The 24700-nt window shown below is 38.8% G+C and overlaps 1 protein-coding gene across 1 annotated transcript; it reads right to left on the bottom strand.

Annotated features, from left to right (window-relative positions):
* Nucleotides 1-3652: 3652 nt before the first annotated feature.
* On the bottom strand, nt 3653-24469 carry LOC135988237 (cytidine and dCMP deaminase domain-containing protein 1-like). The gene is made up of 16 exons (XM_065634082.1): nt 24437-24469; nt 23818-23915; nt 19780-19966; nt 18884-19300; nt 18044-18096; nt 17213-17349; nt 16396-16531; nt 13986-14027; nt 13224-13254; nt 11189-11239; nt 10332-10408; nt 9054-9240; nt 7934-8119; nt 5685-5731; nt 4703-4818; nt 3653-3797 (listed from the first exon to the last, which is right to left on the bottom strand). The coding sequence occupies exons 1-16, from the start codon at nt 24444-24446 to the stop codon at nt 3653-3655; spliced, it is 1920 nt and encodes a 639-aa protein (XP_065490154.1). The 5' UTR covers nt 24447-24469.
* Nucleotides 24470-24700: the final 231 nt, after the last annotated feature.

Here is a 24700-nt window from a genome sequence, read left to right as displayed (position 1 = left end):
AAAAATCCCAGTATTGAAAGTGCAGTTGAGGGAGTCTAAAGGCAAGGACAAAAGCATCTGTCAGTGCCGTAGTCTGGAAACCCCTGGCTCATTTAGATCAAAATGATTTAGCCTGGAAAAATACAAAAGTATATTCCACATTAATTGGTCTGGTGTTTCAAGGACAGAGATCAAATTTAAATCTAAAACACGATCAACACGGCACGAAGACAAATTAAAAACACGTATGCACCTATCAGAGGACATATAAAGAGGATCATGAATAAGAAATAAAATTAAGCACTATATTCCACAAGGAAAGAGGAAAGAACATGTGAGCACCAAATACCCCCAGGGTAAGAGACACAGGGAAACAGGGAACTCTTCACTTTTCAGCTAAAAAAATTACAAGGTAAAAAAAAAATTGAAAAAGAACAAATGAAATAAGTGTGAGGGAGGGTAGGAAACTGCAATAAATGAAAAATGCTCATTCAAATGCTCTGACTAATGCAAGAGAAGAGAAGCTGCAGAGGGAATGCAGCTGCAGAAAACAAACACTTGCCTTCATGGCTACAGACACCACACAATTAGGCATGACTACCCTTGGAGGTACATCGAACACAAATGCTTTTCCCACCTTTTGGGCACAGACAGAGCAAATCCCCATAGAGCACAGCAGAAGTAATAATAAGGCAAGAGGTGGCAGGGGGATTGGTATGGGGTGTGCTTCTGGAAGGGAGGAGGCACAACCAGAGCGGCTGCCATCGCAAGGTGATTATCCCAACACCACTGAATATACTGGAGGGCCCAGGTGCACTGGATCCTAAAGGTCATGTTGACATTGTGGAGCTTTATTCTCGTTCACCAGCAGCAGCAGCCACAGACGCCCCCTCTGAAAAGAAAGCAGAAGTACAGCAGACACGAATAAGGAACAACTGGCAAAACTGAGCTCTGTAACTGAATTAACTAGTTCATTGCAAAGGGAGGTGTGCTGACAAGATGCAGCATCTCAGGAATTTCAAATAAGTAATTTGGTGCAATCATTACGTCTTTTCTGCTTCCAAGTTGGTGTGAGCGGTCCCTGTTCCAACATACCGTTCCTCACCACCTACATAATCAAAATGTTCATGTCTTGGTCTTATGTTTAGCATGTCATGACCTCACTCAGTTTAGTTTCTTCCACTCCTCCTCTGACATGGTCGTATTTCAGAGCCAGTCATAACTGCAGCTAAACATTAATATGACTTGTCCTTTTCATTTTTGCTATTGTCTTATCGCTATGTTATTACCTGAAGGATCTTCAGCTAACCCTCTGGATTGCTGATAAGAAAAGAAAACAACACAATGAGTGGCAAACATATGTTACATATACTACCACTCCTACATTTATACAGTAACTGTATGTAACTACTCCTACATTTATACAGTCCTAAAATTACATTTGGCCCTTTGAAGGCAACTGCAAGGCTGATGTGGCCCCCAGTGAAAACGAGTTTGACACCCCGACATACACCATTAAACTGTATGAAAGACTTTTAAAAACAATTTTCTGATTTTATATTTCTATTTTATATTCTCTGATGTGCTCTTTAAAAATCATCTAGGAGGTACATTAATAGTGTGCTAAAAAGCCTCTAAAAATCAAGCTCATTAAAAATAATCTGTGCTAGTGAGCTATGTTTTGATAAAGGAAAAAATAACTCTACTTCACTAACTGTATCTCATATCAATAAAACTGTATGGTCTCAGTTCTACAGAGATCAGTATGCACATAACCCCTGAGATAATTCTTTGCAAGAATGAAAACCAGTAGTAGTCCCAATGCACTCTATCTATTAAATACAGCTGTATTAATGTAGTATCAAAGTATCACCATTTATGGCTGGTGAAATATAAATAATTCAAACTTAGTTTTCCTGTAGCAATTCTATTTGAGTGCTTGAAACAGAATACCACTGTCTTATTGGAAAAGAGTGTTTTTGAATGCAATACCTTTCCATGTTTTAATGTTGAATTCCACTCTGTGGAGAAGTTCTCACGCTTTTTGCCTTGTAGACCACTGTGTGTCCTGTGTTGCTAGTCAGAATTTTGCAGCTTTAAGAAATCATGAATTCAGAAGATTGCAAGCTGTGATGCTGCCTGCTTTGCAATACTTGTTTGGCATCAGTGTTCTTGGGCCAATGCACATCAGAGGCTTCTTCTCTTGCACTGGCATACAGGTAATGCTGGGTATTTCACATTCAATCCTGTTCTGATCTAGCCAGTCTCAAGAAAAGTACTAAAAATGTCTTTACTTGCAAAAAAAAATGTTTTGCTTAGCTTAGATTCGGTGATGAATCAGGAAAACACTTGTAATCACCTATGAATCGTCCTATGTTTTTAATACTGTCTCAAACTGGAGTGAATCTCTGAAGTTAATTCAGGGACAGTATGAACAAAAAGGAGGAGTGAGGATTATCTGAAGTCAGTGGCTTCCAGCAGCACAAAGGGAGCTACCCATCTGCTCCAACTAGGCCTTTACCTGAATCTACAGCAAGGAAGAACTGTCCATACTCATTGCTTTTACTAACAGTTAAATGTGCTACAGAATAACAACTTCAGCTGAGTGTGAAAACCATGCATGGGAGAATGTTACCAGGCTTTTTATAAGATAATGGTGATTTTTTTTGGTTTCTACTGTGCAACAGCTAGATATTCTCTTCTTGTTGGTATTATCTGGACAGTTAATAATCTAAACTTTTCTCATTCTGTACATTGTTCCCCATTGTATTATCACCTTGACGCATTACTTCTGTGACAGAATGATGAAGATTTTAGCAATGTTTATAAAGAACTTAGCACTGTCTCGAAGGTAAGAGCTGCCTCGCTGGGATATTTAGACTGTAAGACAGGCAAGTATGTAGACCCCGAATTTCTAGGGAGCCATACACATGACTTTAGCAGAACACAGAATCATAGAATAGTTTGAGTTGAAAGAGACCTTCAAAGGCCATCTAGTCCAACCCCCTGCCATGAGCAGTGACATCTTCAACTAGATCAGGTTGCTCAGAGCCCCGTCCAGCCTGGCCTTGAATGTCTCCAGGGATGGGGCATCTACCACCTCTCTGGGCAACCTGGGCCAGTGTTTCACCACCCTCACTGTAAAAAATTTCTTCCTCTTGTCTAGCCTGAATCTCCCTTCCTTTAGTTCGAAACCATTACCCCTTGTCCCATCACAACAGGCCCTGCTAGATGGAGGAACTGCCACAGCCAAAGCTGTCCCTATGCAGGTGGACAGGAAAGCAGAGCCCGTTTTGTGAGGCAGGAGGGCAGACTGGGCCCCATCTACAGCTCCATCTAAAAGCTATGTGCCTTGGTAGGCAGGGCCTTCCTTGCTTGCTGAAGGAGATGAAGAACAGCTTTGTAAGCATGACCTTTCATTGCTTGTTCCTTTCCTTGTCAGAGTGGGAGCAGCAAGCTCTACCATCTATACCCCCATGAGAAGTATCCTTCCCTTGGCACTCAACCTACCTCCAGTGGTGCAGATGAGCTTGAAGCTGGCAATGCAGAAGAGGGCCCAGCCTGAAAGGGTGAATAGTGCACAATTACCCCCCAGCAAAGAGAAAGCATGGGGTTTTTAGGAAGATGTCCTCAGGGAGGGGACAAAGGAACAGCAAGCCTTGAACCATGGCTTTTAACCACCTCTAATATCACCTACATTTCCGCCTCGCAGAGGCCAAATGACTTTTGCAATATTCTTTGCTCGGATCAGTTTCAGACAGTCATGGCAGGGTTTACGTGTAGTGATGAGCTCAGCATTACTCAGGTCTCTCTCAGAACTGAAAAAATACAATATTGCCACAATTACAAACAAGGTGTGTTTGCAAGAGAAATTATTTCCCTTGGAATCTAGAGTGGGTTCTTCACTTTTTTGTCTTCTAACACTGGCCAAGGGATGTGAATAAGGGATGTCCTGCCCATGACAAGCAAATACTTGCAGTACGTACCATGAGCTTGCCAACTTCGGACATTGATCTAGCTACTCTCTGCATACTCATAGCACTGTAAAGACAGATACTACGGTTTATGAAATGCGTATCCAGGAATCCTTTCACCACCAAACCATAATCACCTGAATATGGGAACAGGTGACAGCAGAGCGTTCAGTCAACACAATGCCCACTGAGCAGTTGTCAGAAGAGGGACTGTCAGCCAGGGACACAACCGCACACATTTGCTCTGTCAGTCTGCAGAGAAATTTCCCATAGGCAGGAAACTTGATGAACCTCAGTTTACGTGTGTCAAGGGAGGTGGTCTGAGTTGACCACCCAGCTGCAATGTCCTGCATTTCCAATGGCCGAGTAATACCAGAGCCCACACGGAAGCTCTGCTACTGGCTGCTCCCATCTCCAGCACGTGTGAAGACCCCTGCCCATAACGGCCCACAGGAACTGGGCTTACATGAGGTCAGAGACAGGGAACCAGCCGGAACCTCTGACACTGTCACAGAAGTTTGCTGGGTGTATTAGAATATAAGATCACATGGACCCAGACCTCTGTAAAAAACAAATGCACTCAGTGCCTTTTAAGAAGAAATTCCTTTCCGTGTTATGCAACATTACTTCTCCTTTCTAGGCTTTGGAAATTTCCATGGTAGGCTAGTCAGAGAGGTATTTCTTCATTACCGATGCACCCAACGCTAAGCCTTTGTCTAATTCCTTCTAAATATTTAATGAGTTCCTACCTCATAATAATTGCATTAGCTTCTGCACATACAATTGCATGCTGGTCAAAATCTGCCCCCTTGCAAAATAAACTATTCATCGACCCCTTTGGATATCCACTGTAGCCCAGAGCAACCTAGAAAGAAAGAACATATAAAAAAAAAAAGTAATGTTCTTCTGAGACTTTTAGCTATTTACAGCCTAATGTAACTCTTAAAAGCTGTTAATAACTTCACTGAATGCTGTTCATTATTATTGAGCATCCATGTTTGGTAATACTTATGCAGATCTCCATTTCAAAATGATTGACTGTAGATCCTAATCATATAGTAGTATGATATGTAAAGTTTCAGAAAATCATGAAGACTTTTTTCCCCAAAAGGATAAATCATCTTTGTTTCCAGAAATACATTTTCCTGAGAACATGAAATATACTGCTTATAAACAATCAACACAGGAAAAGTTGATTAGGAAATAAAAATGAACACGAAAGAGGCTGCTAAACACAAAGTCATTTAAAAGATTTGGAAAGCATTCACTATGTTTTCTTAGTTGTGTCCATTTTGGAAACATAAAAATAAGCATGGAATTTCAATATGATAATAGTAAAAATGTCATCAGCTCATTACTTTGAAGTTTAGCAAACATGGAACTTCACCTCTTCTATAATAACTGCTGACTATATATTAATAATCCATCAGAGTTAGGGAATATAAACTTTTTTCACAAAAAGTTGGTTTATGTTACTGCAACTCCACTAACTTATTTTTCAAGAGAGTCCATATGATGCAAGTTAACTTCCTCCTTTACATGCATAAACATAAGCCTGGTAAACTTTAGGTGCATTTCTTATGGCAGAAATTGGCTTTTTAAAACATTTCCATGCCCGACAACTTATTACATAGCAATCTTACAAGTATTATTTTCATATAAAAATAAATCATGATTAGATATTTTTATAAGAGCAGCACAATTTCCTAGACCACCTAAACCTCTACTTACAATGTTGTCCTCCTTGTAAATCACCGTTCCCACTCCATTTTTATTGTCTGAGGATAAACAGGCAAATAATCACAGTTATAAATTCATACAACGTTATATTGCAGCAAACCTGCTGGTCAAAACGTGTGACATTCCTACTCATGCTTGCTGGTCCAGACAGATGCAGAACACACCTGTTGGGACAAAAGTTGCAGTTCCTTGCTCGACCGCTTCCAGAAAATATTGAACCAGGTAAACTGCTGACAAGAAGGCTAACCAGATCAGAAGGCTAATCAGTGCACTTATCACCAGTCCTCATAGCTCGCTGTCTCCTGCAGCCCATGTCCACTGCCTTATCTGTGCTCCTGTGTAGAAGTACCAAAACCATTGACCTTCCCCATTGCTGAGAATGGCATGCTTTCTATCATTGCAGCTCAGGAGTTTAAAAACTACTTTCTCTGCCTGAACAGCAAGTTCTGTTAGGCCTTCCCCAAGGCACAGGCACATGCAATGTCATCTCCTCCCCAGGATCTCTTCCTCCCTCTTTTCCCCCACAAGAAGAAATAACCCCCAAAAAATGTCTTTCGTGAGAAAGGAAAAGGAAAACTAGAAACTTTCCACTTTCTGGTGACCATGGGGAGTTGGTGCAGGTGCGATGCTGATGGGGACTGCCTAAGATACAGCTGAGAGCCATAAGACTCCACCATTTTATCTATGAGCAAGGAGCAACTGTTACGATGATTAAAATCAATCAAAATCTGCAATGCTTTCTCTTCCATAAAGCAGCCAAACGCATTTAGCTAACAGTAGGAGAAGCATTGGGAAAGCCTTGAGAAAAGGAGGCTGAGGGGAGACCTTATTGCTGTCTGCAACTACCTGAAAGGAGGTTGTAGCATGGAGGGTGTTGGTCTCTTCTCCCGAGTAACAAGTGATAGGACAAGAGGAAATGGCCTTAAATTGCACGAGGGGAGGTTTAGGTTGGATATTAGGAAAAAATTCTTCACAGAAAGGGTTGTCAGGCATTGGAACAGGCTGCCCAGGGAAGTGGTGGAGTCACCATCTCTGGAGGTGTTTAAAAGGCGTTTAGACAAGGTTCTTAGGGACATGGTTTAGTGCTAGAGTTAGGTTACAGTTGGGCTTGATGATCCTGAGGGTCTCTTCCAAATGAAATGATTCTATGATTGTATGATTTTAAATAGTAGTAGGGATTTGGGATAAAGTGGAAAACACCTGCCACACTTCTGAGTGAACCCTATTCTCAACCTGCACAGGTAGGACTGAACAAAAACCAGCCTGATATCTCTGGTGTAACCAATCACAACCAGTCAGCCTAATGGCAGCATGAGAAAGTGGCAGATAATTATGTCCAGTTTTGTTTTCCTTTTATCTGTCATAATAGCATTTCTTCAGTTTTGCAAACCTTTAATGCAAAAATACGAAAGCTCGTCAAAAACCAGCATCAGAGCTGACAGCCTGCCATTTGATGCCACGGAGAAACTAGCCCCAACCAGAGCCTCTTGTAATCAGCCTAAGGAGTTCGAAATCCCCACCTGGCGAGCAACACAGGAGAAGCACATTCTTCCTCTTCCTCCAGTTTGGCCAGCGGTACGGAAAGGACCAACTAAACACCTCTTCACTGTATTTCTTTGGGTCTTACTCGGCCCTGGGCTCGTGCTGGAGCAACCCTCTCTTCAGCAAAGAAACCTCCATTTGGTAGTAACGACACATTCTGTTTTTATTTAGGGAGATTTTTGCCCAGTTTGCAGTACTAGCCTTCTTCAGCTAACCTGAATATGTTTTCTAAGATAATGACACAATATGACTTAATTTTGTTACACAAGAAATACTATCATGCCACTAAAGTTGGCTGGATATGCAGAGTTTCATGAATTAGCTAACAGAATGTAAAGTAATCGGTTAAAAGATTTTTTCAGTACATTACCTCTCCAAGAACAGAACTAACAATTATGTAGGATTTTTCTACACTGTGTGAATTACTGAGCTACATTTAGTAATATTATTTTACTTACCACTTCTGGATGCTAATAAATCACAGAGCTGTAATGCATGGGTGTATTCAGGATTATTCTTTACAGTGGATTCTTTTTCTTCTAAGATTATTATTTCTTCATCTTTGCAACTTGCCAGATGTTTAAAACAATTATTTGCTGTATTAAGATTTTTTTTATATTCTTCCAGTTCTTCTTTTTTCAGGTGTCCCAAGTTAAAGCGCTGTAAGGAACCTTCATGTAATACAGGTTCAATTTTACCTTCATCAGAAGGTGCTCTTTTGTTTGAATTAAGTATTTGCATCTTTCTTAGATCATCTATTGTTGGTACATATACCGCTGCAACAACATAGCTTTCCGTAAAGATGGCATTAACATGATCATTTTGGTCATTTTCTGACATGTTTGTTTCAGTATTTGGCCAGTAATACACTTGTGAGACTTGTGCTGAATAAAGAAAATAAATATGCAAGATTAATATTATATATGAAATACACCAGTGGTCCTTTTTTCCATTAATAAAGTGACATGGAATACTCCTAAGCGAGCTGCAGCTTTTCCACATAGTTGTAAAATAATATTAATTTTTTTTAATTAACACATTATTTTTATAGTAAAAACGGAACCTTTATATATAATTCATGACTTTTTTTTCAGGTGATTAAACTTTTGTTTCTACTTACATTCACCAAATGGTAAAAATTCTTTTTAAAAGAGAGAGGAAGTATTAAAGTTACTGTAGAGGAAAAATATGTATATCAATTAGGCATCAAAAAAAAAAATCCCCAAAAATTCAATATACAGGTAGTGTGTTATCATTTGTGAAGTAATACAAATTAACTTGTCTGAAAAAAAAAAAAATCGACCTACTTTCCTTGTTATCCTGAATACTAATATCTGAGGTACACTTCTTGTCTGATAAATGACTTCAATGGGAATGGCTGTTGTCTTTCTTGTTTATTTTTTGGGGTCAATTATGCATTATTTATTCAGGATTTCCACATCACTTGGGACCACTCCTTGAATTTTTTCTCTCATTTAACAAGCATCTCTACAAGCTTTGGTGGCTATTTTTTCATTTAATGACTTGCACTCTTCCTGATCAGTGTGTTAGTAAATATCAACAATTTGTACAATGACATTATGAATCAAATCTTAATATTTGCTAATAGTCACAGCTACCTGTTGTATAAGATATTTAGCTACATCAGCTTCCGACAGTGATGTGAGCGATTCATATAGAACCAACTGAGGAAAAATGCAGAGAGCAAAATGGAAGAAAATAAAGAGGAAGGGACATGACTGGCATGGCGAGGCTACCAGCCTGTACGTGTGCCACACGTGCAATCAGCCGAGGAGATATTTCAGTTCTGATACTGACCTTGAACCAGCAGTGTTGCACAATAATTGCAAGGCTTCCGAGACATGTAAACTTCACAGCCTTTCAGCGTATTAGGAAACCTTAACAGCACTTTTGGCACAGCATGAAGCTCCTCTGTTGCGCAGCCCAGGGCAATAATCCTTTTTGGCTTGCTAGCTTCGCAGACAACAATTCCTGTTTTCACAGCCTGCATACACAGACACAAATAATTGTACATGTATACAAATGAATGTATAACCATTCAGTGGATCCATCCAAATTATGTGTATGCAAAGTTATAGCAACCAAAGGATCCCACAGAAAAGTAATGCCATTTTTTGCAAAAGGATAAGGATGGAGCAGTCTAGAAAAGTGCTGATTCTTGTGGATTTTCAGTCAGTTCTGGTATGTCTAAAGCACACTAGAACAACTCAGCTGTTCTATTCTAGATCAACAGCACAAGTACTTTGACTGGAGTCCAGAAAGAGGCAAGAAGTAGACTGTTGGAAAGCCTGTAAGTCTGTAAAATCATGGAAAAAGTAAAGAGATGTGTATCCCAACAGTTGGTCCAGCAGATGACCAAACAGGAGAAAGGAGTGACAAGGTGTAGTTTCAAACAAATGCCAACATCGTTCTAAAGATATTCCATGGTAGGAACCACCAGACATCTCTGTAGCTTCAAAACCTCAAACAGCGTGATTTACCAAAAATTATTAGAGTCTAAGCATACAATTAGACTAAAATCCTAACTGCGGGACTGCTGCCCACAAGCAACCCACATTGTGGCAGGGATGATTCCAAGGGACTGCAGCCAGCAGATAACCCATGCCAGGACACAGCCAGTTGGTAAGCATTGAGAGGAAATCTGGGAAAAAGCACTGAAGAGCTGCAGACAAACCACCACGCACACAGCCTCAACCTCCTACACTACCCATTGCCTTACTGAAGGAATTGGGACCCACTGAAAAGTAACCTATGGTGAAAACAAGGGAAGCTGAGACTAGGAAGGTGGGAGGGTAGGTGTCTGGCTTAAGTTGAACCTGGAAAAAAAATGGATGGAGAAAGTTTACTTTGGTGATTAACTCCTTATGTTTTCTCTTTTGTTCCTCCGTATCTAATTCAGCAAGCAGAAGTTTGTATTTATTGGCAATAAATTGAACTAATCAAAAATTCCCCAAATTGAGATCATTTTGCCCACAACACCAAGTCAGTAATTTAAAGATTTTTTAAGATTCTAGTGGACACTATTGGGCTTTTAGCCTTGATAAAAATGGATATGCTTGAGTTCAGTTAACTCACAGCTTTTGATTTTTTTTCCATTTGCAGAGCTAAGTAAATGCACAAGTCTTCTTTCTTCAGGTGAGGAAGAGGAGAATCTAGAAAGAAACAATGGAAAGAAAAGTTTATCAAAAGAGTCTTGGAGAAAGAAGTAGGAAATGTCCTAAAATTAGCAAATAAATACTGGTAATGAGATTGAAAGGATAATTATCTAGGTCTCTAGTCCTAGGTGAAAACTCAGGGGAAAAGGTTGTAATTTCTGTGCATGGATCTCTTTTTTTCTGTTTTGTGGGGGTTTGGTTTGGTTTTTGTTTGGGTTTTTTTGTTTGTTTGGATTTTTTGGTTGGTTGGTTTTGGCCTTTGTTCGGAGTTTTTTGTTTGTTTGTTGGATTGATTGTTGGATTTTTGTTTGCCTTTGGTTTTGGTTTGGTTTTATGCTATCTACTCTTTTCTGCTAGCATAGGAAATTATTTCTATTGACTTCAAGAAGGAAGAAACAGCATATGAACACCTAATATCTAGAATGCCCAACTCTAGTCCCCTATGTCATATTCTTCTTCAAAATGTCCACCTTTCAACTCTCATAGTACAAAAACTTCCCTTCCATGGTATATTTTCTGCTAAGATTTCAATGACATTAGGTAAGACTGAAAAAAATTATACAATTACATTTACTTAAAGTAAAATTAAAATGAAGACAAATATGCTGCCCGAGAGACACATCATAAGTTCATGTATCAGCTCTCTGTACAGTCTAATATCCAGCTCACTGCTTTCAGGACAATTGCAGTTTTTCAACCCTGTTTAACAAAATGAAATTAGGGAAACCAAAAACTATGAAGATCAGTGAAAAGTTTACTAAATTTATTTCATTTTGCCTTCATCATCCCTTCCTTCTGTTCCTCCATTGTCTTCTGAATCAGTAGATACTGGAAGACAGAAAAGAAAAAGGTTGGATTAGGAATATCACCTAAAAAGAGATTACATGAAGTATAGCAGTCTATCAACCCTCCTCCTCTCATTGTCAACAGTGACAGACTATCCACTGTGAGCTGGGTGTCTCAGAAGCCACGATTGGTTTAGGTTTCGACTGTCAGGACATCGAGGTCCAGGCTCTGGTACTTTATTCAGAAATAAACTGTATTAAAATGAGTGGGAATTGCCCAGATATGAAAACAGTTAACTGAATCTCATGTTGAAAGAAATATGGCTCCCCAATGGTGTTGGTGGTGACAAGGAGGTTGGGTTTTTCTTGTTGGGCATTTTTTTAAAGGTTGAATTCCACTTTTTAAACTTATAAATCCTCAATGCTTTCCTCATGTACAGAGTGGCCAATATCTGCACTCTCTCTCTCCCACTTTGTTCTCACACTCAGGATTGCCTCTTCTTGGCTTTGATACTGAGTCTCTGCTTGTTCATTTCTGTCAGCCTGTCATCCTCCTTATGTGAACTTCATCACCCTGGTTCTCACTCTTCTCATCAGTTTGATTTCATTCTAGAGGGTGTTTCAAAAAGTTGGACCTAATTTCAGTATGTTTCACAATGGCAACGTGTTACAACTACACACAAATTACAAATGGTTTCACGATTTATCAAGTTTTAGTCATCTTTTTATAAATTCTCTATGTTCCCTCCACCTGCTGTACGGACAACATCGAAACAATAGTTGAATCTGTCCCAAACGCCTCTCAAAGTGTCTTCTTCCACTGAGGTCACTGTTGCTGTGATTCTGTTTTTGAGGTCATCCAGATTGGTTGCTAATGGTGGCACAAAAAAAGGGTCTTTGAAATATCCCCACAAGAAAAAGTCATTCGTGGTTGCAGAGATATAGTGATTTCAAATTTGGTCCATCTTTTTGAAACACTCTATACTGATAATATCTACTGTTCTCCTTGATTTTAAAATAATCTGTCCCTTACTTCTCTTCAGTTACATAGTTTTTCCCAACTCACTTGTCCATTGTATCTTCACACTCCGGGAAGATGTGGTCAGCAACTTTTTTAGAGGTTCTAATTTTAGTTTTGTTCCAATTCTTGATTTGATTTCAAATCCCTGTACTCCCTCAGTAAGGGCAATGATGCTTCATCTTATCAGTCATTAAGATTTCAAAACTGTAGTTCAGTTATAAGTCTGGTTTTGCTTAAACCAAGCAAGAACCATACAAGTTTTTTTGTATTCTCAAAATGTTGTTCAGTGTTCTTAAAAACTTCTGTTGCTTTCTACTGGTTGTCTAGTCTAAATAAAATTATAACTTAAGGCAGTTTCAGTATTAATAACATCATTCTGTGGTAGAAGACCTGATGCTCTAACTGGCATAATTCAGAACAGCATAAAGCCAAGGGCGTGGGGAGAAGGTTCAAGCCCAGTAACTCCAAGAATTTGGATATATCCATTTAAGGCTAGAAGAAATTCACAGAAAAGGCTTGAAATAAGAAAACTGTCATGAAGGATGCTGATTAGTCATTTGGGCAAACAAACATTAATGACTAAGAGAGAGGGGAAACTATTAACCCCAGAAACTTGCGATGTTATTCCTCTGTCTTTTCAACTGTAACCAGTTATGAGGTCTGGCCACTTATAGACCTCAGAAGCAACATTTCCATATAATTTTGTCTTCTGCATATTCAGAAGTATTGTGGTAGAAGTGGAATCTGCATGTCACAGATATTTATAATGTGTGGTTCCAAAAGAAGGTTGGAACACGCAGAGCTAATTTAAGGGTAACCCATTAAACTTACAGTAATTATATGCAATTTATAACCAGATTTTGTTGCATTTGTTACATGCTGCAAAAAGGGCTTTAAAGAGAAATATTCGGTAACATACTGTGCTTCTAAGTTTAAGCACCACGTAACACCAAAAGAAACTGAATAGAACAGTAACAAAGGACAATGAAATTAATCTTAAACATACCTGCTGTAGGTTGAGTTCGGCACTGTTTCCACTGGAAAAAAACAATCAAGCAAAAACTCAATAAATTTATTTAAGGCATAACTGAACACTTATTTAGTACTTTCCATAATTTCTCTGCTCAAATCTGCCACTATATCTAACAGCTGTTAATCAATCTACCCTGAAGATTTGTTGGACCACTGGACAAACGTGGGTCCTCAAATCCATTCTTGTCTATTCTGGTTCTAAAGCTCTTGTCCTGTAGAGGAAGACAAAAGGCAGTTACACAGCCTGCTCTCCTCTAAGCATTTATCCAGTTCCTCTGTAGCCTATAGTGTGGCCCAGTTCCCTTTTTTTTCCCAACTCAGACTGCTTTTCCTCCATCAGATGTATCTGATAGTTATCTGATAGAAGCAACACTTCTCTACATCATCTGCTTCCACTTCTGACATGCTTTCTACTGGCTGAACTGTTTCTTATGACATCTGGGAGTGACTGGCTCCCAAAACTACTGACGGAGTTCAAAATAATGACTGAAAAGCTCTGATGTGTGTATTGAGGTGAATACATGTTTACATGTCATCAAATGGTTCATGAACACTCAATGTATTTTAATGAAATCTAACGAACATGCACTTCTTAACAACAGGAGAAAAATAAACAAGACAAACCAGAGGAATGACACATATCAAAGTAAACTATTCTATGCTTTTATAAAATAAATGGTCAAAAATACTTTTTAGTAGTACAACCCTGAGTCTCATCTTCGATATGCAGACCTACCTCATGATAGTCAAAGTTTTTCTTTAAATCATCTAGATGACCCTAAAAGAAAAGAAAACAAAACAAAAACTTAAAAGCAAACAAATAAACCAGGCACTCACAGAATCATGGAGGTTGCGAGCCACCTCTGCAGGTATCCAGTCCAAAACCCCTGCTCAAGGAAGGGTAAACTAAAGGAGATCTCTTGGGGCCATGTCCACTCAGATTTTTAGTGTCTACAAGGATGGGGACTCCATAACCTCTCTGGGCAACTTGTTCCAGTGCTCATCATCCTCACAGCAAAAAGGCTTTTACTTCTGTTTTAGTGAAATTTCCTGTTTTGCAAATTGTGCCCATCACTGAGAAGAGTCTGGCTCTGTCTTCTTTACTCCCTCCCCTCAGGTAGTTATACATATGGATAAGATCCCACATGAGCTTCCTCTTCTCCAGGTTGACCAGTCCCAGCTCTCTTAGCCTCTCCTCATATGATGCTCCCATCACTTAATCATCTTCATGGCCTTTAGCAGGACTTGCTCTCATATGTCAACCCCTCTCTCTTGTACTGGGGAGGCCAGAACTGGACACAATGTCCCAAACACTGCCTCACCAGTGCTGAGCAGAAGGATCACCTCTCTCAACCTGTGGGCGATGCCCTGCCTAATCCAGCCCAGGGGGCTGTTGGTCTTTGCCTCAAGGGCACATTACTGCATGCTAGTCAACTTACTCACTGGGGCTTCCAGGTCCCTTTCTGCAAAGCTGCTTTCCAGTTAGTCAGCCCCAGCCTGTACTGGGGTGTGGGACTCTCCCTCCCGTGGTGCACAGGCTTTGCACTTCCCTTTGTCGAACTTCATTATAGAGTCCTGTTTTGCCATTTCTCCAATCTGTCAAGATCCCTCTGAATCGACCACCTGGTATAACAACCACTCCTCTCAGTTTTGGATCATCTACATACTCCCTGAAGGGGCACTCTGACTCATCATCCAGGTCATTAACGACAATATTAAACAGTTTTGGTCCCACTATCCACCCCAGGTGTACAGCACTGCGGACTGGCCTCCATCTGGACTTTGTGCTGCTGATCACAACCCTCTGACTCTGGCAGTTCAAATAGTTGCCAATCTACTTCACTTATGTAGTCCACACTTCATCAGTTCGTCTGTGTGGATGCTGTGGGAGATAGTGTTGCAAGTCTTGTTAAACTCCAGATCAAAAACATTTACTACTCTCTACTAATCCACCAAGCTGGTCAGCTCAACATAAAAGGATTTTAGGTTAGTCGGGCATGTTTTCCACTTCAGAAATCCACGCTAAGTACTGCCAGTCACCTTCTTGACAGGTCTCACGGTCTTGTGTGTATCTAATTTCTTTAAGTATTCCATAGCCAGATTCTACTCTACTGAGGGTAAAGCTTCATTGCTCCGCATCTTCCCACTGGTCTCAGGATATGGGATTCCTGAGGGCAAATCTTCGTAGTAAAAACCAAGGCAAAGATGACTTTGAATACCTTGGTCATGCTTGTCTTTACAGGGGTAGAATTTAGTCTGGAATACGGACATGAACTGGATACTTGGGCCTGAACCAAGACTGAGACTTACTCCTTCAGAAAGACTTTTCCAAAGCCATACACAAAGTGTTTTATTTCAATTACATCCAAATAAATCCTGCTAAGTAATTAAGGGACTTCCCTGAAAGGAATAATACTCATTTGCAAACTCAGAAAATACTTGTTCTTTCCACTAAACAGAGGGCTATACCTTGTGATGGAGCCAAAAATACTTTGTTTGGCACAGAACTGTAAACAGTGAAGCAAAACTCATCAGACACTTCGAATATGAGAATGTGAGACTTAGAAAGAAGACTGTCGTATTTACCCTGAGGGATTAAAAATTGTGTTGCAATGCAGGACAGAGGTACTCCTTCATATTGGAGGTCTTGACAAAGCATGCCATAGCTCCCCTCAGTATTTATGCTGAGGTTTCCTGCATGTAGCAACCAAAACACATATCCAGGTTGTCACCGTCATAAGAGTTCAGGCACAACCAGAATAAGCATTCAGATGCAAAATCAGGAAGCATAAGCATCTCAGAGCTCTGCTATATAGATATAACTAAACAGGAGGCTGGACTTTCACAGTGCAAGATCCTAAAGTACATAACTTTCTCCTTTCCTGACTTTAGAAGTAACTGAGTGTACAGATTTCCAAGGCAGAAAGCAAGCCATAAAATTTCAGCTGTATATGAGTGTGAAGAGTGAAGCATCTCATAGGTGATCATATACATATATATATATATATTTCCTTTCCTGTATAAAAGGGTAAGAACTGACGGGCTTTTCTGTAAGTCAACTATAAATAAACCGACCTTCCTGCCTCTAAACATATAATTGCATTATGACAATAAAAAAATAATTAAATAATATCACATATGCATACTTTTTCACTTTGTTTGGACAATTCTTCTACACAATGAATTGTTTTTATTTTCATATCCTTCAAAAGGGTCTGACAGACGTGACAGGGAGGTTTGGTGCAGTAAAGAACATCACTCTCTTCTATTTTGGGCTTTGATCTGAAAAACATAAGTATATGCACAATTAATTCATTTTCTGCAAAGCTAAAACTAAGCATAATGTTTGCATTACTTTAGAATAAATTTAGTATTTTAATTGAAGACTATTATTTCGAATTAGATTTCTCTCTATCTCCTCCTCTACGTCAGGATTTCATCTTGATTTTCCCTTGAAATATCTGATCTTTGTTGCTTCTTCTACTTCGGTGTATATGAAAGTGCTACTATGCTGAGCCATATGGTTTTACAGGCTAAAGATTCTCCAACTATTGACAGCTAGAATCGCAAGGGATCTGGCTGACTTGACACTACTCTTGCTAGCCTAAGGACCACCAAAAAAGGCTGCCAGACAGAATGCTGCAGACTATGTCTTTCAAATACTGTTTAGAGCTTCATCACAATGAGATTGGGTGATTATTCTGGCAATGTGGGAATACAAGGTGGTACCACAACTTTCTGGGGGTGGAGGAAAGGAAACACACACATTAAAAGGTTGACGGTAAGCTCAGAGCTGTAAAATGTTGAGTCTTTGAAACTGGATTAACAGGTGAAGAACAGATGGAAAAGTCAAAGAGAAAATCCATGGTTAGTCACTGACTTGTTCACACTACACACTATTCACATCGATTGTCATAAAGAATGCCTGCAAAGTCACTCCATTACTAGATTTGTAATAACAACCTGTATAGCAGAACATTTGCTTCAGCATGGAGAACAACTTCTCGTTTTGCAAATCCATTCCTTTGGCTTTTTCTCCCCGCGTAGGGTAAGTTTGCATATAATATGCCAATGGGGTATCCATTATAACCTGCCCCAAACTGCCAAAAAAACAAACGAAATAAAATAATCAAAACTTATCAGACCCTTCTAAACACCAGCAACATTTTAACCACATTTTAACTAATGCAGCTTCAAATCCTAAATACTTGCTGTCTATACATTCCTAGATACATATAACTTCAAAGTTTTGTGGCTATTTATATCAGGTTTTTAATCAGCTTTAACAGTTTGCCATGATCATCCTACCATCCCATCATGTTACCCATTTTAACACTGTCAAGAGCTAATTTTGCTTTTGCTTCCATTGAGTTCATTGTTCTCCATCAATTTCATCACCATCTTTTTGTCTCTCTCCCTTTGTGAGAGACTTAAGATCCACCTTTGAGTGGGCCTCAGACATTATTTTTGTAAAGTTGAATTATAAAATATTATCATTAGTATTACCGTATTTATTACAGGAGAATGTGTTCATGAGGGAAATTCGCCTTAACTTCTTTACATGTCTATACCTGAACTAGTCACCCTGGACTCCATTTCTATTCAAGGCGTATTCCAGACTCTGGTTTGGGATGAATGACACTCTAGATCTCCACCAACCATAAAGGGGAGCCAGGGCAAACAGCTCAGAAGTAGGAATCTATACTGTATGTGTCTACACTGGGTCGAATAAACCGCACCCCTTGGAGCACTGAATAGAAATTTTAAAAGTGTTGGAGAATTCCATCTACTTACAAAATATCCATCCTGACTGTAGAGAACACACCCCACACCGCGGTGTGGATCACCTTTTAGAAGAGAGAAAGATTTTAATGTCACTTAAAAAACATACTTCTATAATACTAAAAAGTATATTTTACAGTTTAGCATGTATCACTTTAATGATATTGAAATGGAAGCCATAGTGACTGCTCATGGGTTGAAAGAATCCCTACACGCATTTACCTTATCCATTTCTAGACAGACACCCATACACAGTAACACAATGAGGTATAGCTGTTATCAAGCACAACAAATGTCATATTTCAGAAGAACACAACAATTTAAAATCTAACTCAAGATACTCTTTGATTAGTAATTGCAGAGCATTAACTTGATACAAAATCCTGGTAGCAGAATGTAAAAGGTTATAAATACATCAAGATATTCCATTGATGAGATTTGCTGTAAGTGCAGCTAGGTACACTAACAACATATTTAGAACGCGTACCTTAATACACTATACATACATTAAAAGTATTGTTCCATCCCCCCAAAATGGATTAAGTGACAAAACATTATTTTCTGTATTTCTACGATATGTGTTTCCATCTTCTGTTTTAGGTTTAAGTTCAGTATCACAACAAATATTATAAACAATAATACTCAACATCAGCATAGTAATTACATTAATGAAAAATATTCTAGCAGTTATGTTAGGAAAGCAGGCCAATTTCTCTGATACCCACATACGTTGTGAAACATTTACTCTTTGCTGTAGCTGAATCAATCAACAAGAATAATAAAAAAATCATATACAGGAATCTATTATTTGTATTTGGTTACTATTCTTTATACACTCTCGTAATAACTTACTAGTTCTTGCTGCTAAAAAATAACAAAGCTGCAAAGCATGTCGATGAACAGCATCCTCAGGCTCTTTTTTCTCAAGTAGGGAGCATTCCAGTAAAAAATCATAGCAACGTAAAGCGTTTTCCATCCGCTTGACAAATATATCTTCACAGCTATGCATGTTAAACAGTGAACAATATTTTTTAAAGTCTTCAGTTTTATCATCAAGCAACTTGGATTTGCTGTTTGGCTCTCCATCGTATTGTATTTTTTTTGCAATCACTTTCACAGTTTCAAAACTTGTCATGGGTAAGAGAATACTGCTACTTGTATGACTTTTAAGAAGCACATGGTCACTTTGTTGAATATCTTCCTTAACCTCTGACTCATCTCCTTTTTTTTCAGGAGCCATTGGCCAGTAATAGACTGAAGAAACCGAACCTAGAGACAAACACTGAAAGTTAGTTAAAGTGCCATAGAGTTCGGTGGGACATTCAATTCAAAAGTTTTTTGGTTAAAGCGGGATAATTTTCTGTTGCATTGCAATTCTGTGGACACAGTAAAGACCCAAGCCTATAGATTATAGTTACCCACAGAGCTTAAGCCACTTCCACTGCAATGGGGTCTGAATTGAATGTAGAACTATTGCAAAAACTGGCACTTCACTTTCATAAATGACCTCACATGGTTCGCCAATCCTTTCCTAAGCAAGAAGTCGCACTTATTTCTAAAAGACTATCTGCACATGCACACACACACACACAGAAAAAAAAAAAAATGATTACTTGAACAAGGAGGGATTTATTGGACTGAGCCATGTACAACATTTTTCTAGGCATGATGCTTAGTGGGGTCATTTATGATCTTCTTATTCGAGTAGAACTGCAGTTAACATAGATGATTAAAAACGTATTATATACCTTGAATGAGGAATGTGGTACAAGTTGTGCATGGTTTCCTTGACAAATACACAGTGCAGTTACGCAAAGAAGAGGGAAGACAGTGAATAATTTGCTGTACAGCGTGCAACCCAGGTTTGGAGAAACTCATGGCTACAATTTTCTGTACTCTGTCTGATTCGCATATTACAATCCCAGTCTTATTGAACTGATGAGAATAAAAAAGAAAGATTATTTTTCACAGCAGATTTGATTTTACAAGCATGCATGCTTTATGCAGATTCAAAAACACACTATAGGTTTTGCCGCACTGTATTACATATTACTGCTCTGGAGTCCCATAATCTTTAGATCACAGCTCATCTTTCTGCAAAGTTAATGTAAATTTAGTATAAATTGATTTGTTTTCTATGCATTAGTTCTCAAGAAATCCAGTGCTGCTCCAATTAAGAAGCACATGAAATCAAAACTGGAATCAATTGGAAAGACCAAACTATAGATTTCTAAAACATTCTCAAAAGTGTTTGTTTCTTTTAGCCAAATTTCTGAAGAATAAACGCACATATATATATATATATATATATGGGTTCTTTATAAACACTGTGGTACGGGAAAAAAATAGACAATGGTATTAAAGTTAATAATGAGTATCCAGGTTCTTTAAATCTGCTATACATTCATGTAATGGCCGGTATTCTAATGCCCACTGTTGCTACAATAGTGCAAAAAATAAATCATACTGTCACTGGATACAGCCCCACTACAAAGCTGGTCGATGCACCACACAGTAACTGAGATTCAAAACAGAAATCTGGAGGTTATCTAATCCACCTCCCTGCTCAGAGCAGGGACAACTTCAAAATTAGATCATTCAGTTCTTACTTAGGTAATGGTTTTTGTCTTCTCTGTTACAGAAGTGGTTGGAATAATCTATTCTAGGTGATCACCTGTGGATTCAGCTGAAGTTCAGTAACTCCTGTAGGGAATGTCTCACTGAACACAGGATCTCCTCCCTGCCTGCCCCGGCAGATGCCTACATGGGAACTGAACACCTTATGTCATTTTTCAAAAAAGAATGGCAGCTTTGGGATTCACTAACGTCTTTCAAAAAGACTGTAAACATGTGTTTACATAAACTTCTCAAAGAAATAATAGCATAAAGCAAAGCAACAGAGATCTATTACTAAGCATCCGACCCAAGCAACCATCTGATGCATCCAAGAACCTTTCCATAACAGTAGACTAACTATTGGAGGTAGCAGCTCAAAAACTAACACATTTAAGATACACCTGCACCTCTGGAAACATGCCATAGCCTATTTTCACTATAGCAATGAATGAGAAAGGAGATATTTTACATTTGATCCTAGCACAGAAGAAATTACCGTAAATCTGGAAATGGAAACTAACTCAAGTAAAAATTATGATGATGTGACACATAGGAAAGGATGTTGTAAGAAAAGAACAAAGATAATGACTTCAGAAAGGCATATATCACCAAATTTATGAAACTTTTAGGAAGTCTCTTGGAAAAATAATCCGAGGAACATGACAGTCTCACTAGAAAAGAAACTGGAGTAAAATATCCTGATGTAAAGGAAATGTCAGTAACACCATGAGACCATTCAGGTCGTACCAACAGATATTTAACCAGAATCAACCAACCATATTAAACCAGAATCATGAAAAAAGTAAGTAAAGGTAATATGAAGAATGAGCTTAAAGGAATAGTATAGCATATACAGATAAAATTAGGAATACTAAATTACTGAAAAAATACAGATGGTTCCACTAGCAAGGGATACAAAAGTCAAAAAGAAAAGGTTATATATGAAAACACAGGAAGAAAATCAAATTCAGCACAGTCACATTACACGACAGGAAAGGAGAGCAAACAAGAATACAGAAAAGGCTGCACTGCAACAAGATTAAACTAAAATAAATTAAAGCAAGATCCTCCTTTAGAAAGAGAAACTGAACAAGCAAATACAATACAGAAACATAAGTGAGCCATAAAAGAGCCAGGATACTATTGTGAACTATACAGCTCAACAGACCAACAATACAGTGTTACTATTGACCTCCACATAGCATAAATGTTTCCAGGAATCACATGGCTGTAGTTACTCAACCTGAAAGAGTGTCATATCAGGTTTTTGTCCTACTTTAAGAAAAATACAAGCACACTGGAGAATCTAGAGAAGGAATCGTAGAAATGTAAAAGAAAAACAAGCCAAACCAACCAACCAACTAAATAAACAAACAACAATCTAGGAGAAAGACTGAAGCTTGATGTGAGAAGGTTGAGAAATTGTCCTATAAAATGGTTTGAAGATCAGGTTAGACAAGTATCTGATAAGGGTGGTGTCATTAGACTTAATCCTCCTTTGCTGCAAGAAAATGGGTTAGGTCATTTCAGCCCATTTCTATGATTTCACTGTTTCACATTCAAAGCTGTTTGTTATTAGTAGATTCCATAACAGATCAATTATTTATAAAATCAGAAATATTTAAGAAGTAGCTCCTAAACTTTTTAAAAATGTAACCATCACTGTTACTGTTATCTGCTAACTTTACCACTGTGTAATCTATAGTTTTATAAACCATTCTCAGATAACCTGGAGAAGAAAAGCTTTCTAGACAAGCGAAACAGTGTGTGGAGTTGAAGAAAAAATAGTCAATATTTTTGTATTCACAACTAAAGTTAAGCTATGATCTATTTTAACTGTGGAAACGAGAACATGAATAAATGACAAAAGGGGAGTTTCAGTTATTTCTTTCAAAAAAGGAGAACGGTCCTTAGACTGTCTGGGACCAATCTGGTTATTGTTAAACAACAGTCCAAGCCTGAACTGCAAAGTCTGTCACTCTCATCCTGCGAGGAAAGGATCAAGGAGCTCTGCTTAACAAGGTGCCGCTGCTACAGCCGCACTTAGCGCAGAGAAAGGTTTCTGTTTTCTCTTGCCTACCGAATGTCGCCCCCAAACTGTTCCTTACATGAGCGAGTTCACAGCTCTGCTGAGTTGTGCCTGAGGAAGACTCAGAACACTGAAAAATCCTGGCACACAAAAGGCAGAGCATGCTGGGCTTGATGCTACCTGTGGCATGCTCTGTTCTCACTATATAAATGGGCAAAAGTATAAAAATCTCTTCAGAGACACTCACATGAGCAATTGTACTCCCTGAGTTAAAAACTACTCCAAGGAGGAAACACATTACCACTATTCATGCTGTCTAGTACCATTCATAAATATCTCAAGGGTGGATGTCAAGAGGATGGGACCAGACTCCTTTCAGTGGTGCCCAATGATAGGATGAGGGGCAACAGGTACCGACTGAAGCATGGGAGGTTCCATCTGAATATGAGGAGAAACTTCTTTACTTTGAGGGTGACAGAGCACTGGAACAGGCTGCCCAGAGAGGTTGTGGAGTGTCCTTCTCTGGAGACATTCAAAACCCACCTGGATGCATTCCTGTGTGATCTGCTCTGGGTGAACCTGCTTTAGCAGGTGAGTTGGACTAGATGATCTGCAACTATGTGCGTCACCAGGACCACTGGGAACAGAAACTGAGTCTGGGTCAGTACTCACAGGAAGGACAGAGGGAGGCCAACAACTGAACATCATTTTTATCCCCAGCTTTCAAGTAAGCGAAGCAAACACAAGACAGTGACACTTCTCCCTGGCAATCTCCTCCTGTTCCATTACAGGGTTCATTAACAATTAGGGCATGTTTGTATGCCTCAGTGATATGACACAGTGATGGGAAATGAAAAAGCTGCTATTAATTGATACTTAGGAATCCAGTATCTTTATGTAACTTCATCAGATTACAGTGAAAATCTTAACAGCATTGATTATTACCAGCAACTTTTAAAACCCAAGACTAGAATGGACCACCTAACTCATCAGATTCACTCCACCACAAAAGCAGCAATCGCACAATAGAGGTTCATGTTGTAAATGTTTGTCTGATGGATGCCATTAGATATTTTAAAGGATAATTCTTAGTAAAATAAGCAGTAAAAACATTTCCTAGCAATGATAGCCTGTTACATACCTCATCAGATGGGGCATGACACTCTGGAAACTCCTCCATAAGACGAGCTAGAAACATATACAAATCTTTCTTTTCTAAGCGCATCCATGGACGCATCTCTGAACGGGTCCAAATAAACAGGTCATAATTAGTAGGAAAATTCAAATAGGGTCATGCTTCAGAAAACATACTGTTGATTGTTGCACGTTTGGTAATATGGGGAATGAAGGCAGAGTGTTTGGGTAAAGGAAGACATAGAAATATAGAAGACGTATTTGTTTATAGACTGCACACACAGATTAACTGTCAGAAAATACACTGAAGTGAGACAGGGAAAGGTTTATGGTGGTGTTGCCTAAGGAGCGCACCACTTACTGGTAAGCAACACTGGGCTGGTTAACAGCCATAAAGAATTACCACCACGCAAATAACAAATCTAATAAACCCCACAGAAACTAGTATTCAAAATAAAAGCTCTGGGCTGTGGTTAATCTCCTGCTGCTCACTTTATCTACCAAGAAATAGTCAAACTTCAGTTGTGATGCCTTGTTTTTGTAATATAATATTTCGTGATGCTAAGAGATGTGCCCATTTCAGCTGACTATATTGAGATGATTAACTGAAGCAAAGAGATACAAACCATTCTGCATGTCTTCAGCTCCAGGAGGTCTCCTCTTCTGAGAGAAAAAAAAATAAAGAAAAAAAGAAAAGAAAAAAAAAAAGGAAAAAAAAAAAAGAAAATAAAGTCTTAAGTTACTTTTGAAGCAAAGTACCGTAGTAAAGAGAATACACATGCACGTGTGTGTGTACATATACATATGTATACACAAACATGTAACTTTTAGTTGTGTTTATTCATGTTTTAAAAAATAATAAACACCTTTCACTGCACATAAATGCAAAT

The sequence above is a fragment of the Caloenas nicobarica genome, chromosome 1, assembly GCF_036013445.1.
Source record: "Caloenas nicobarica isolate bCalNic1 chromosome 1, bCalNic1.hap1, whole genome shotgun sequence".
Taxonomy (NCBI): Eukaryota; Metazoa; Chordata; class Aves; order Columbiformes; family Columbidae; genus Caloenas; species Caloenas nicobarica.
This window is presented reverse-complemented; position numbering and strand designations above follow the sequence as displayed.

Coding starts and splice junctions, on each gene's coding strand:
- LOC135988237 (XM_065634082.1), bottom strand. Junction 19,967..23,817: donor GTCATGCCCCATCTGATGAG/GTATGTAACAGG, acceptor TATTCTCATCAG/TTCAATAAGACTGGGATTGT. Junction 17,350..18,043: donor ACAGTCAGGATGGATATTTT/GTAAGTAGATGG, acceptor TTTTTTTGGCAG/TTTGGGGCAGGTTATAATGG.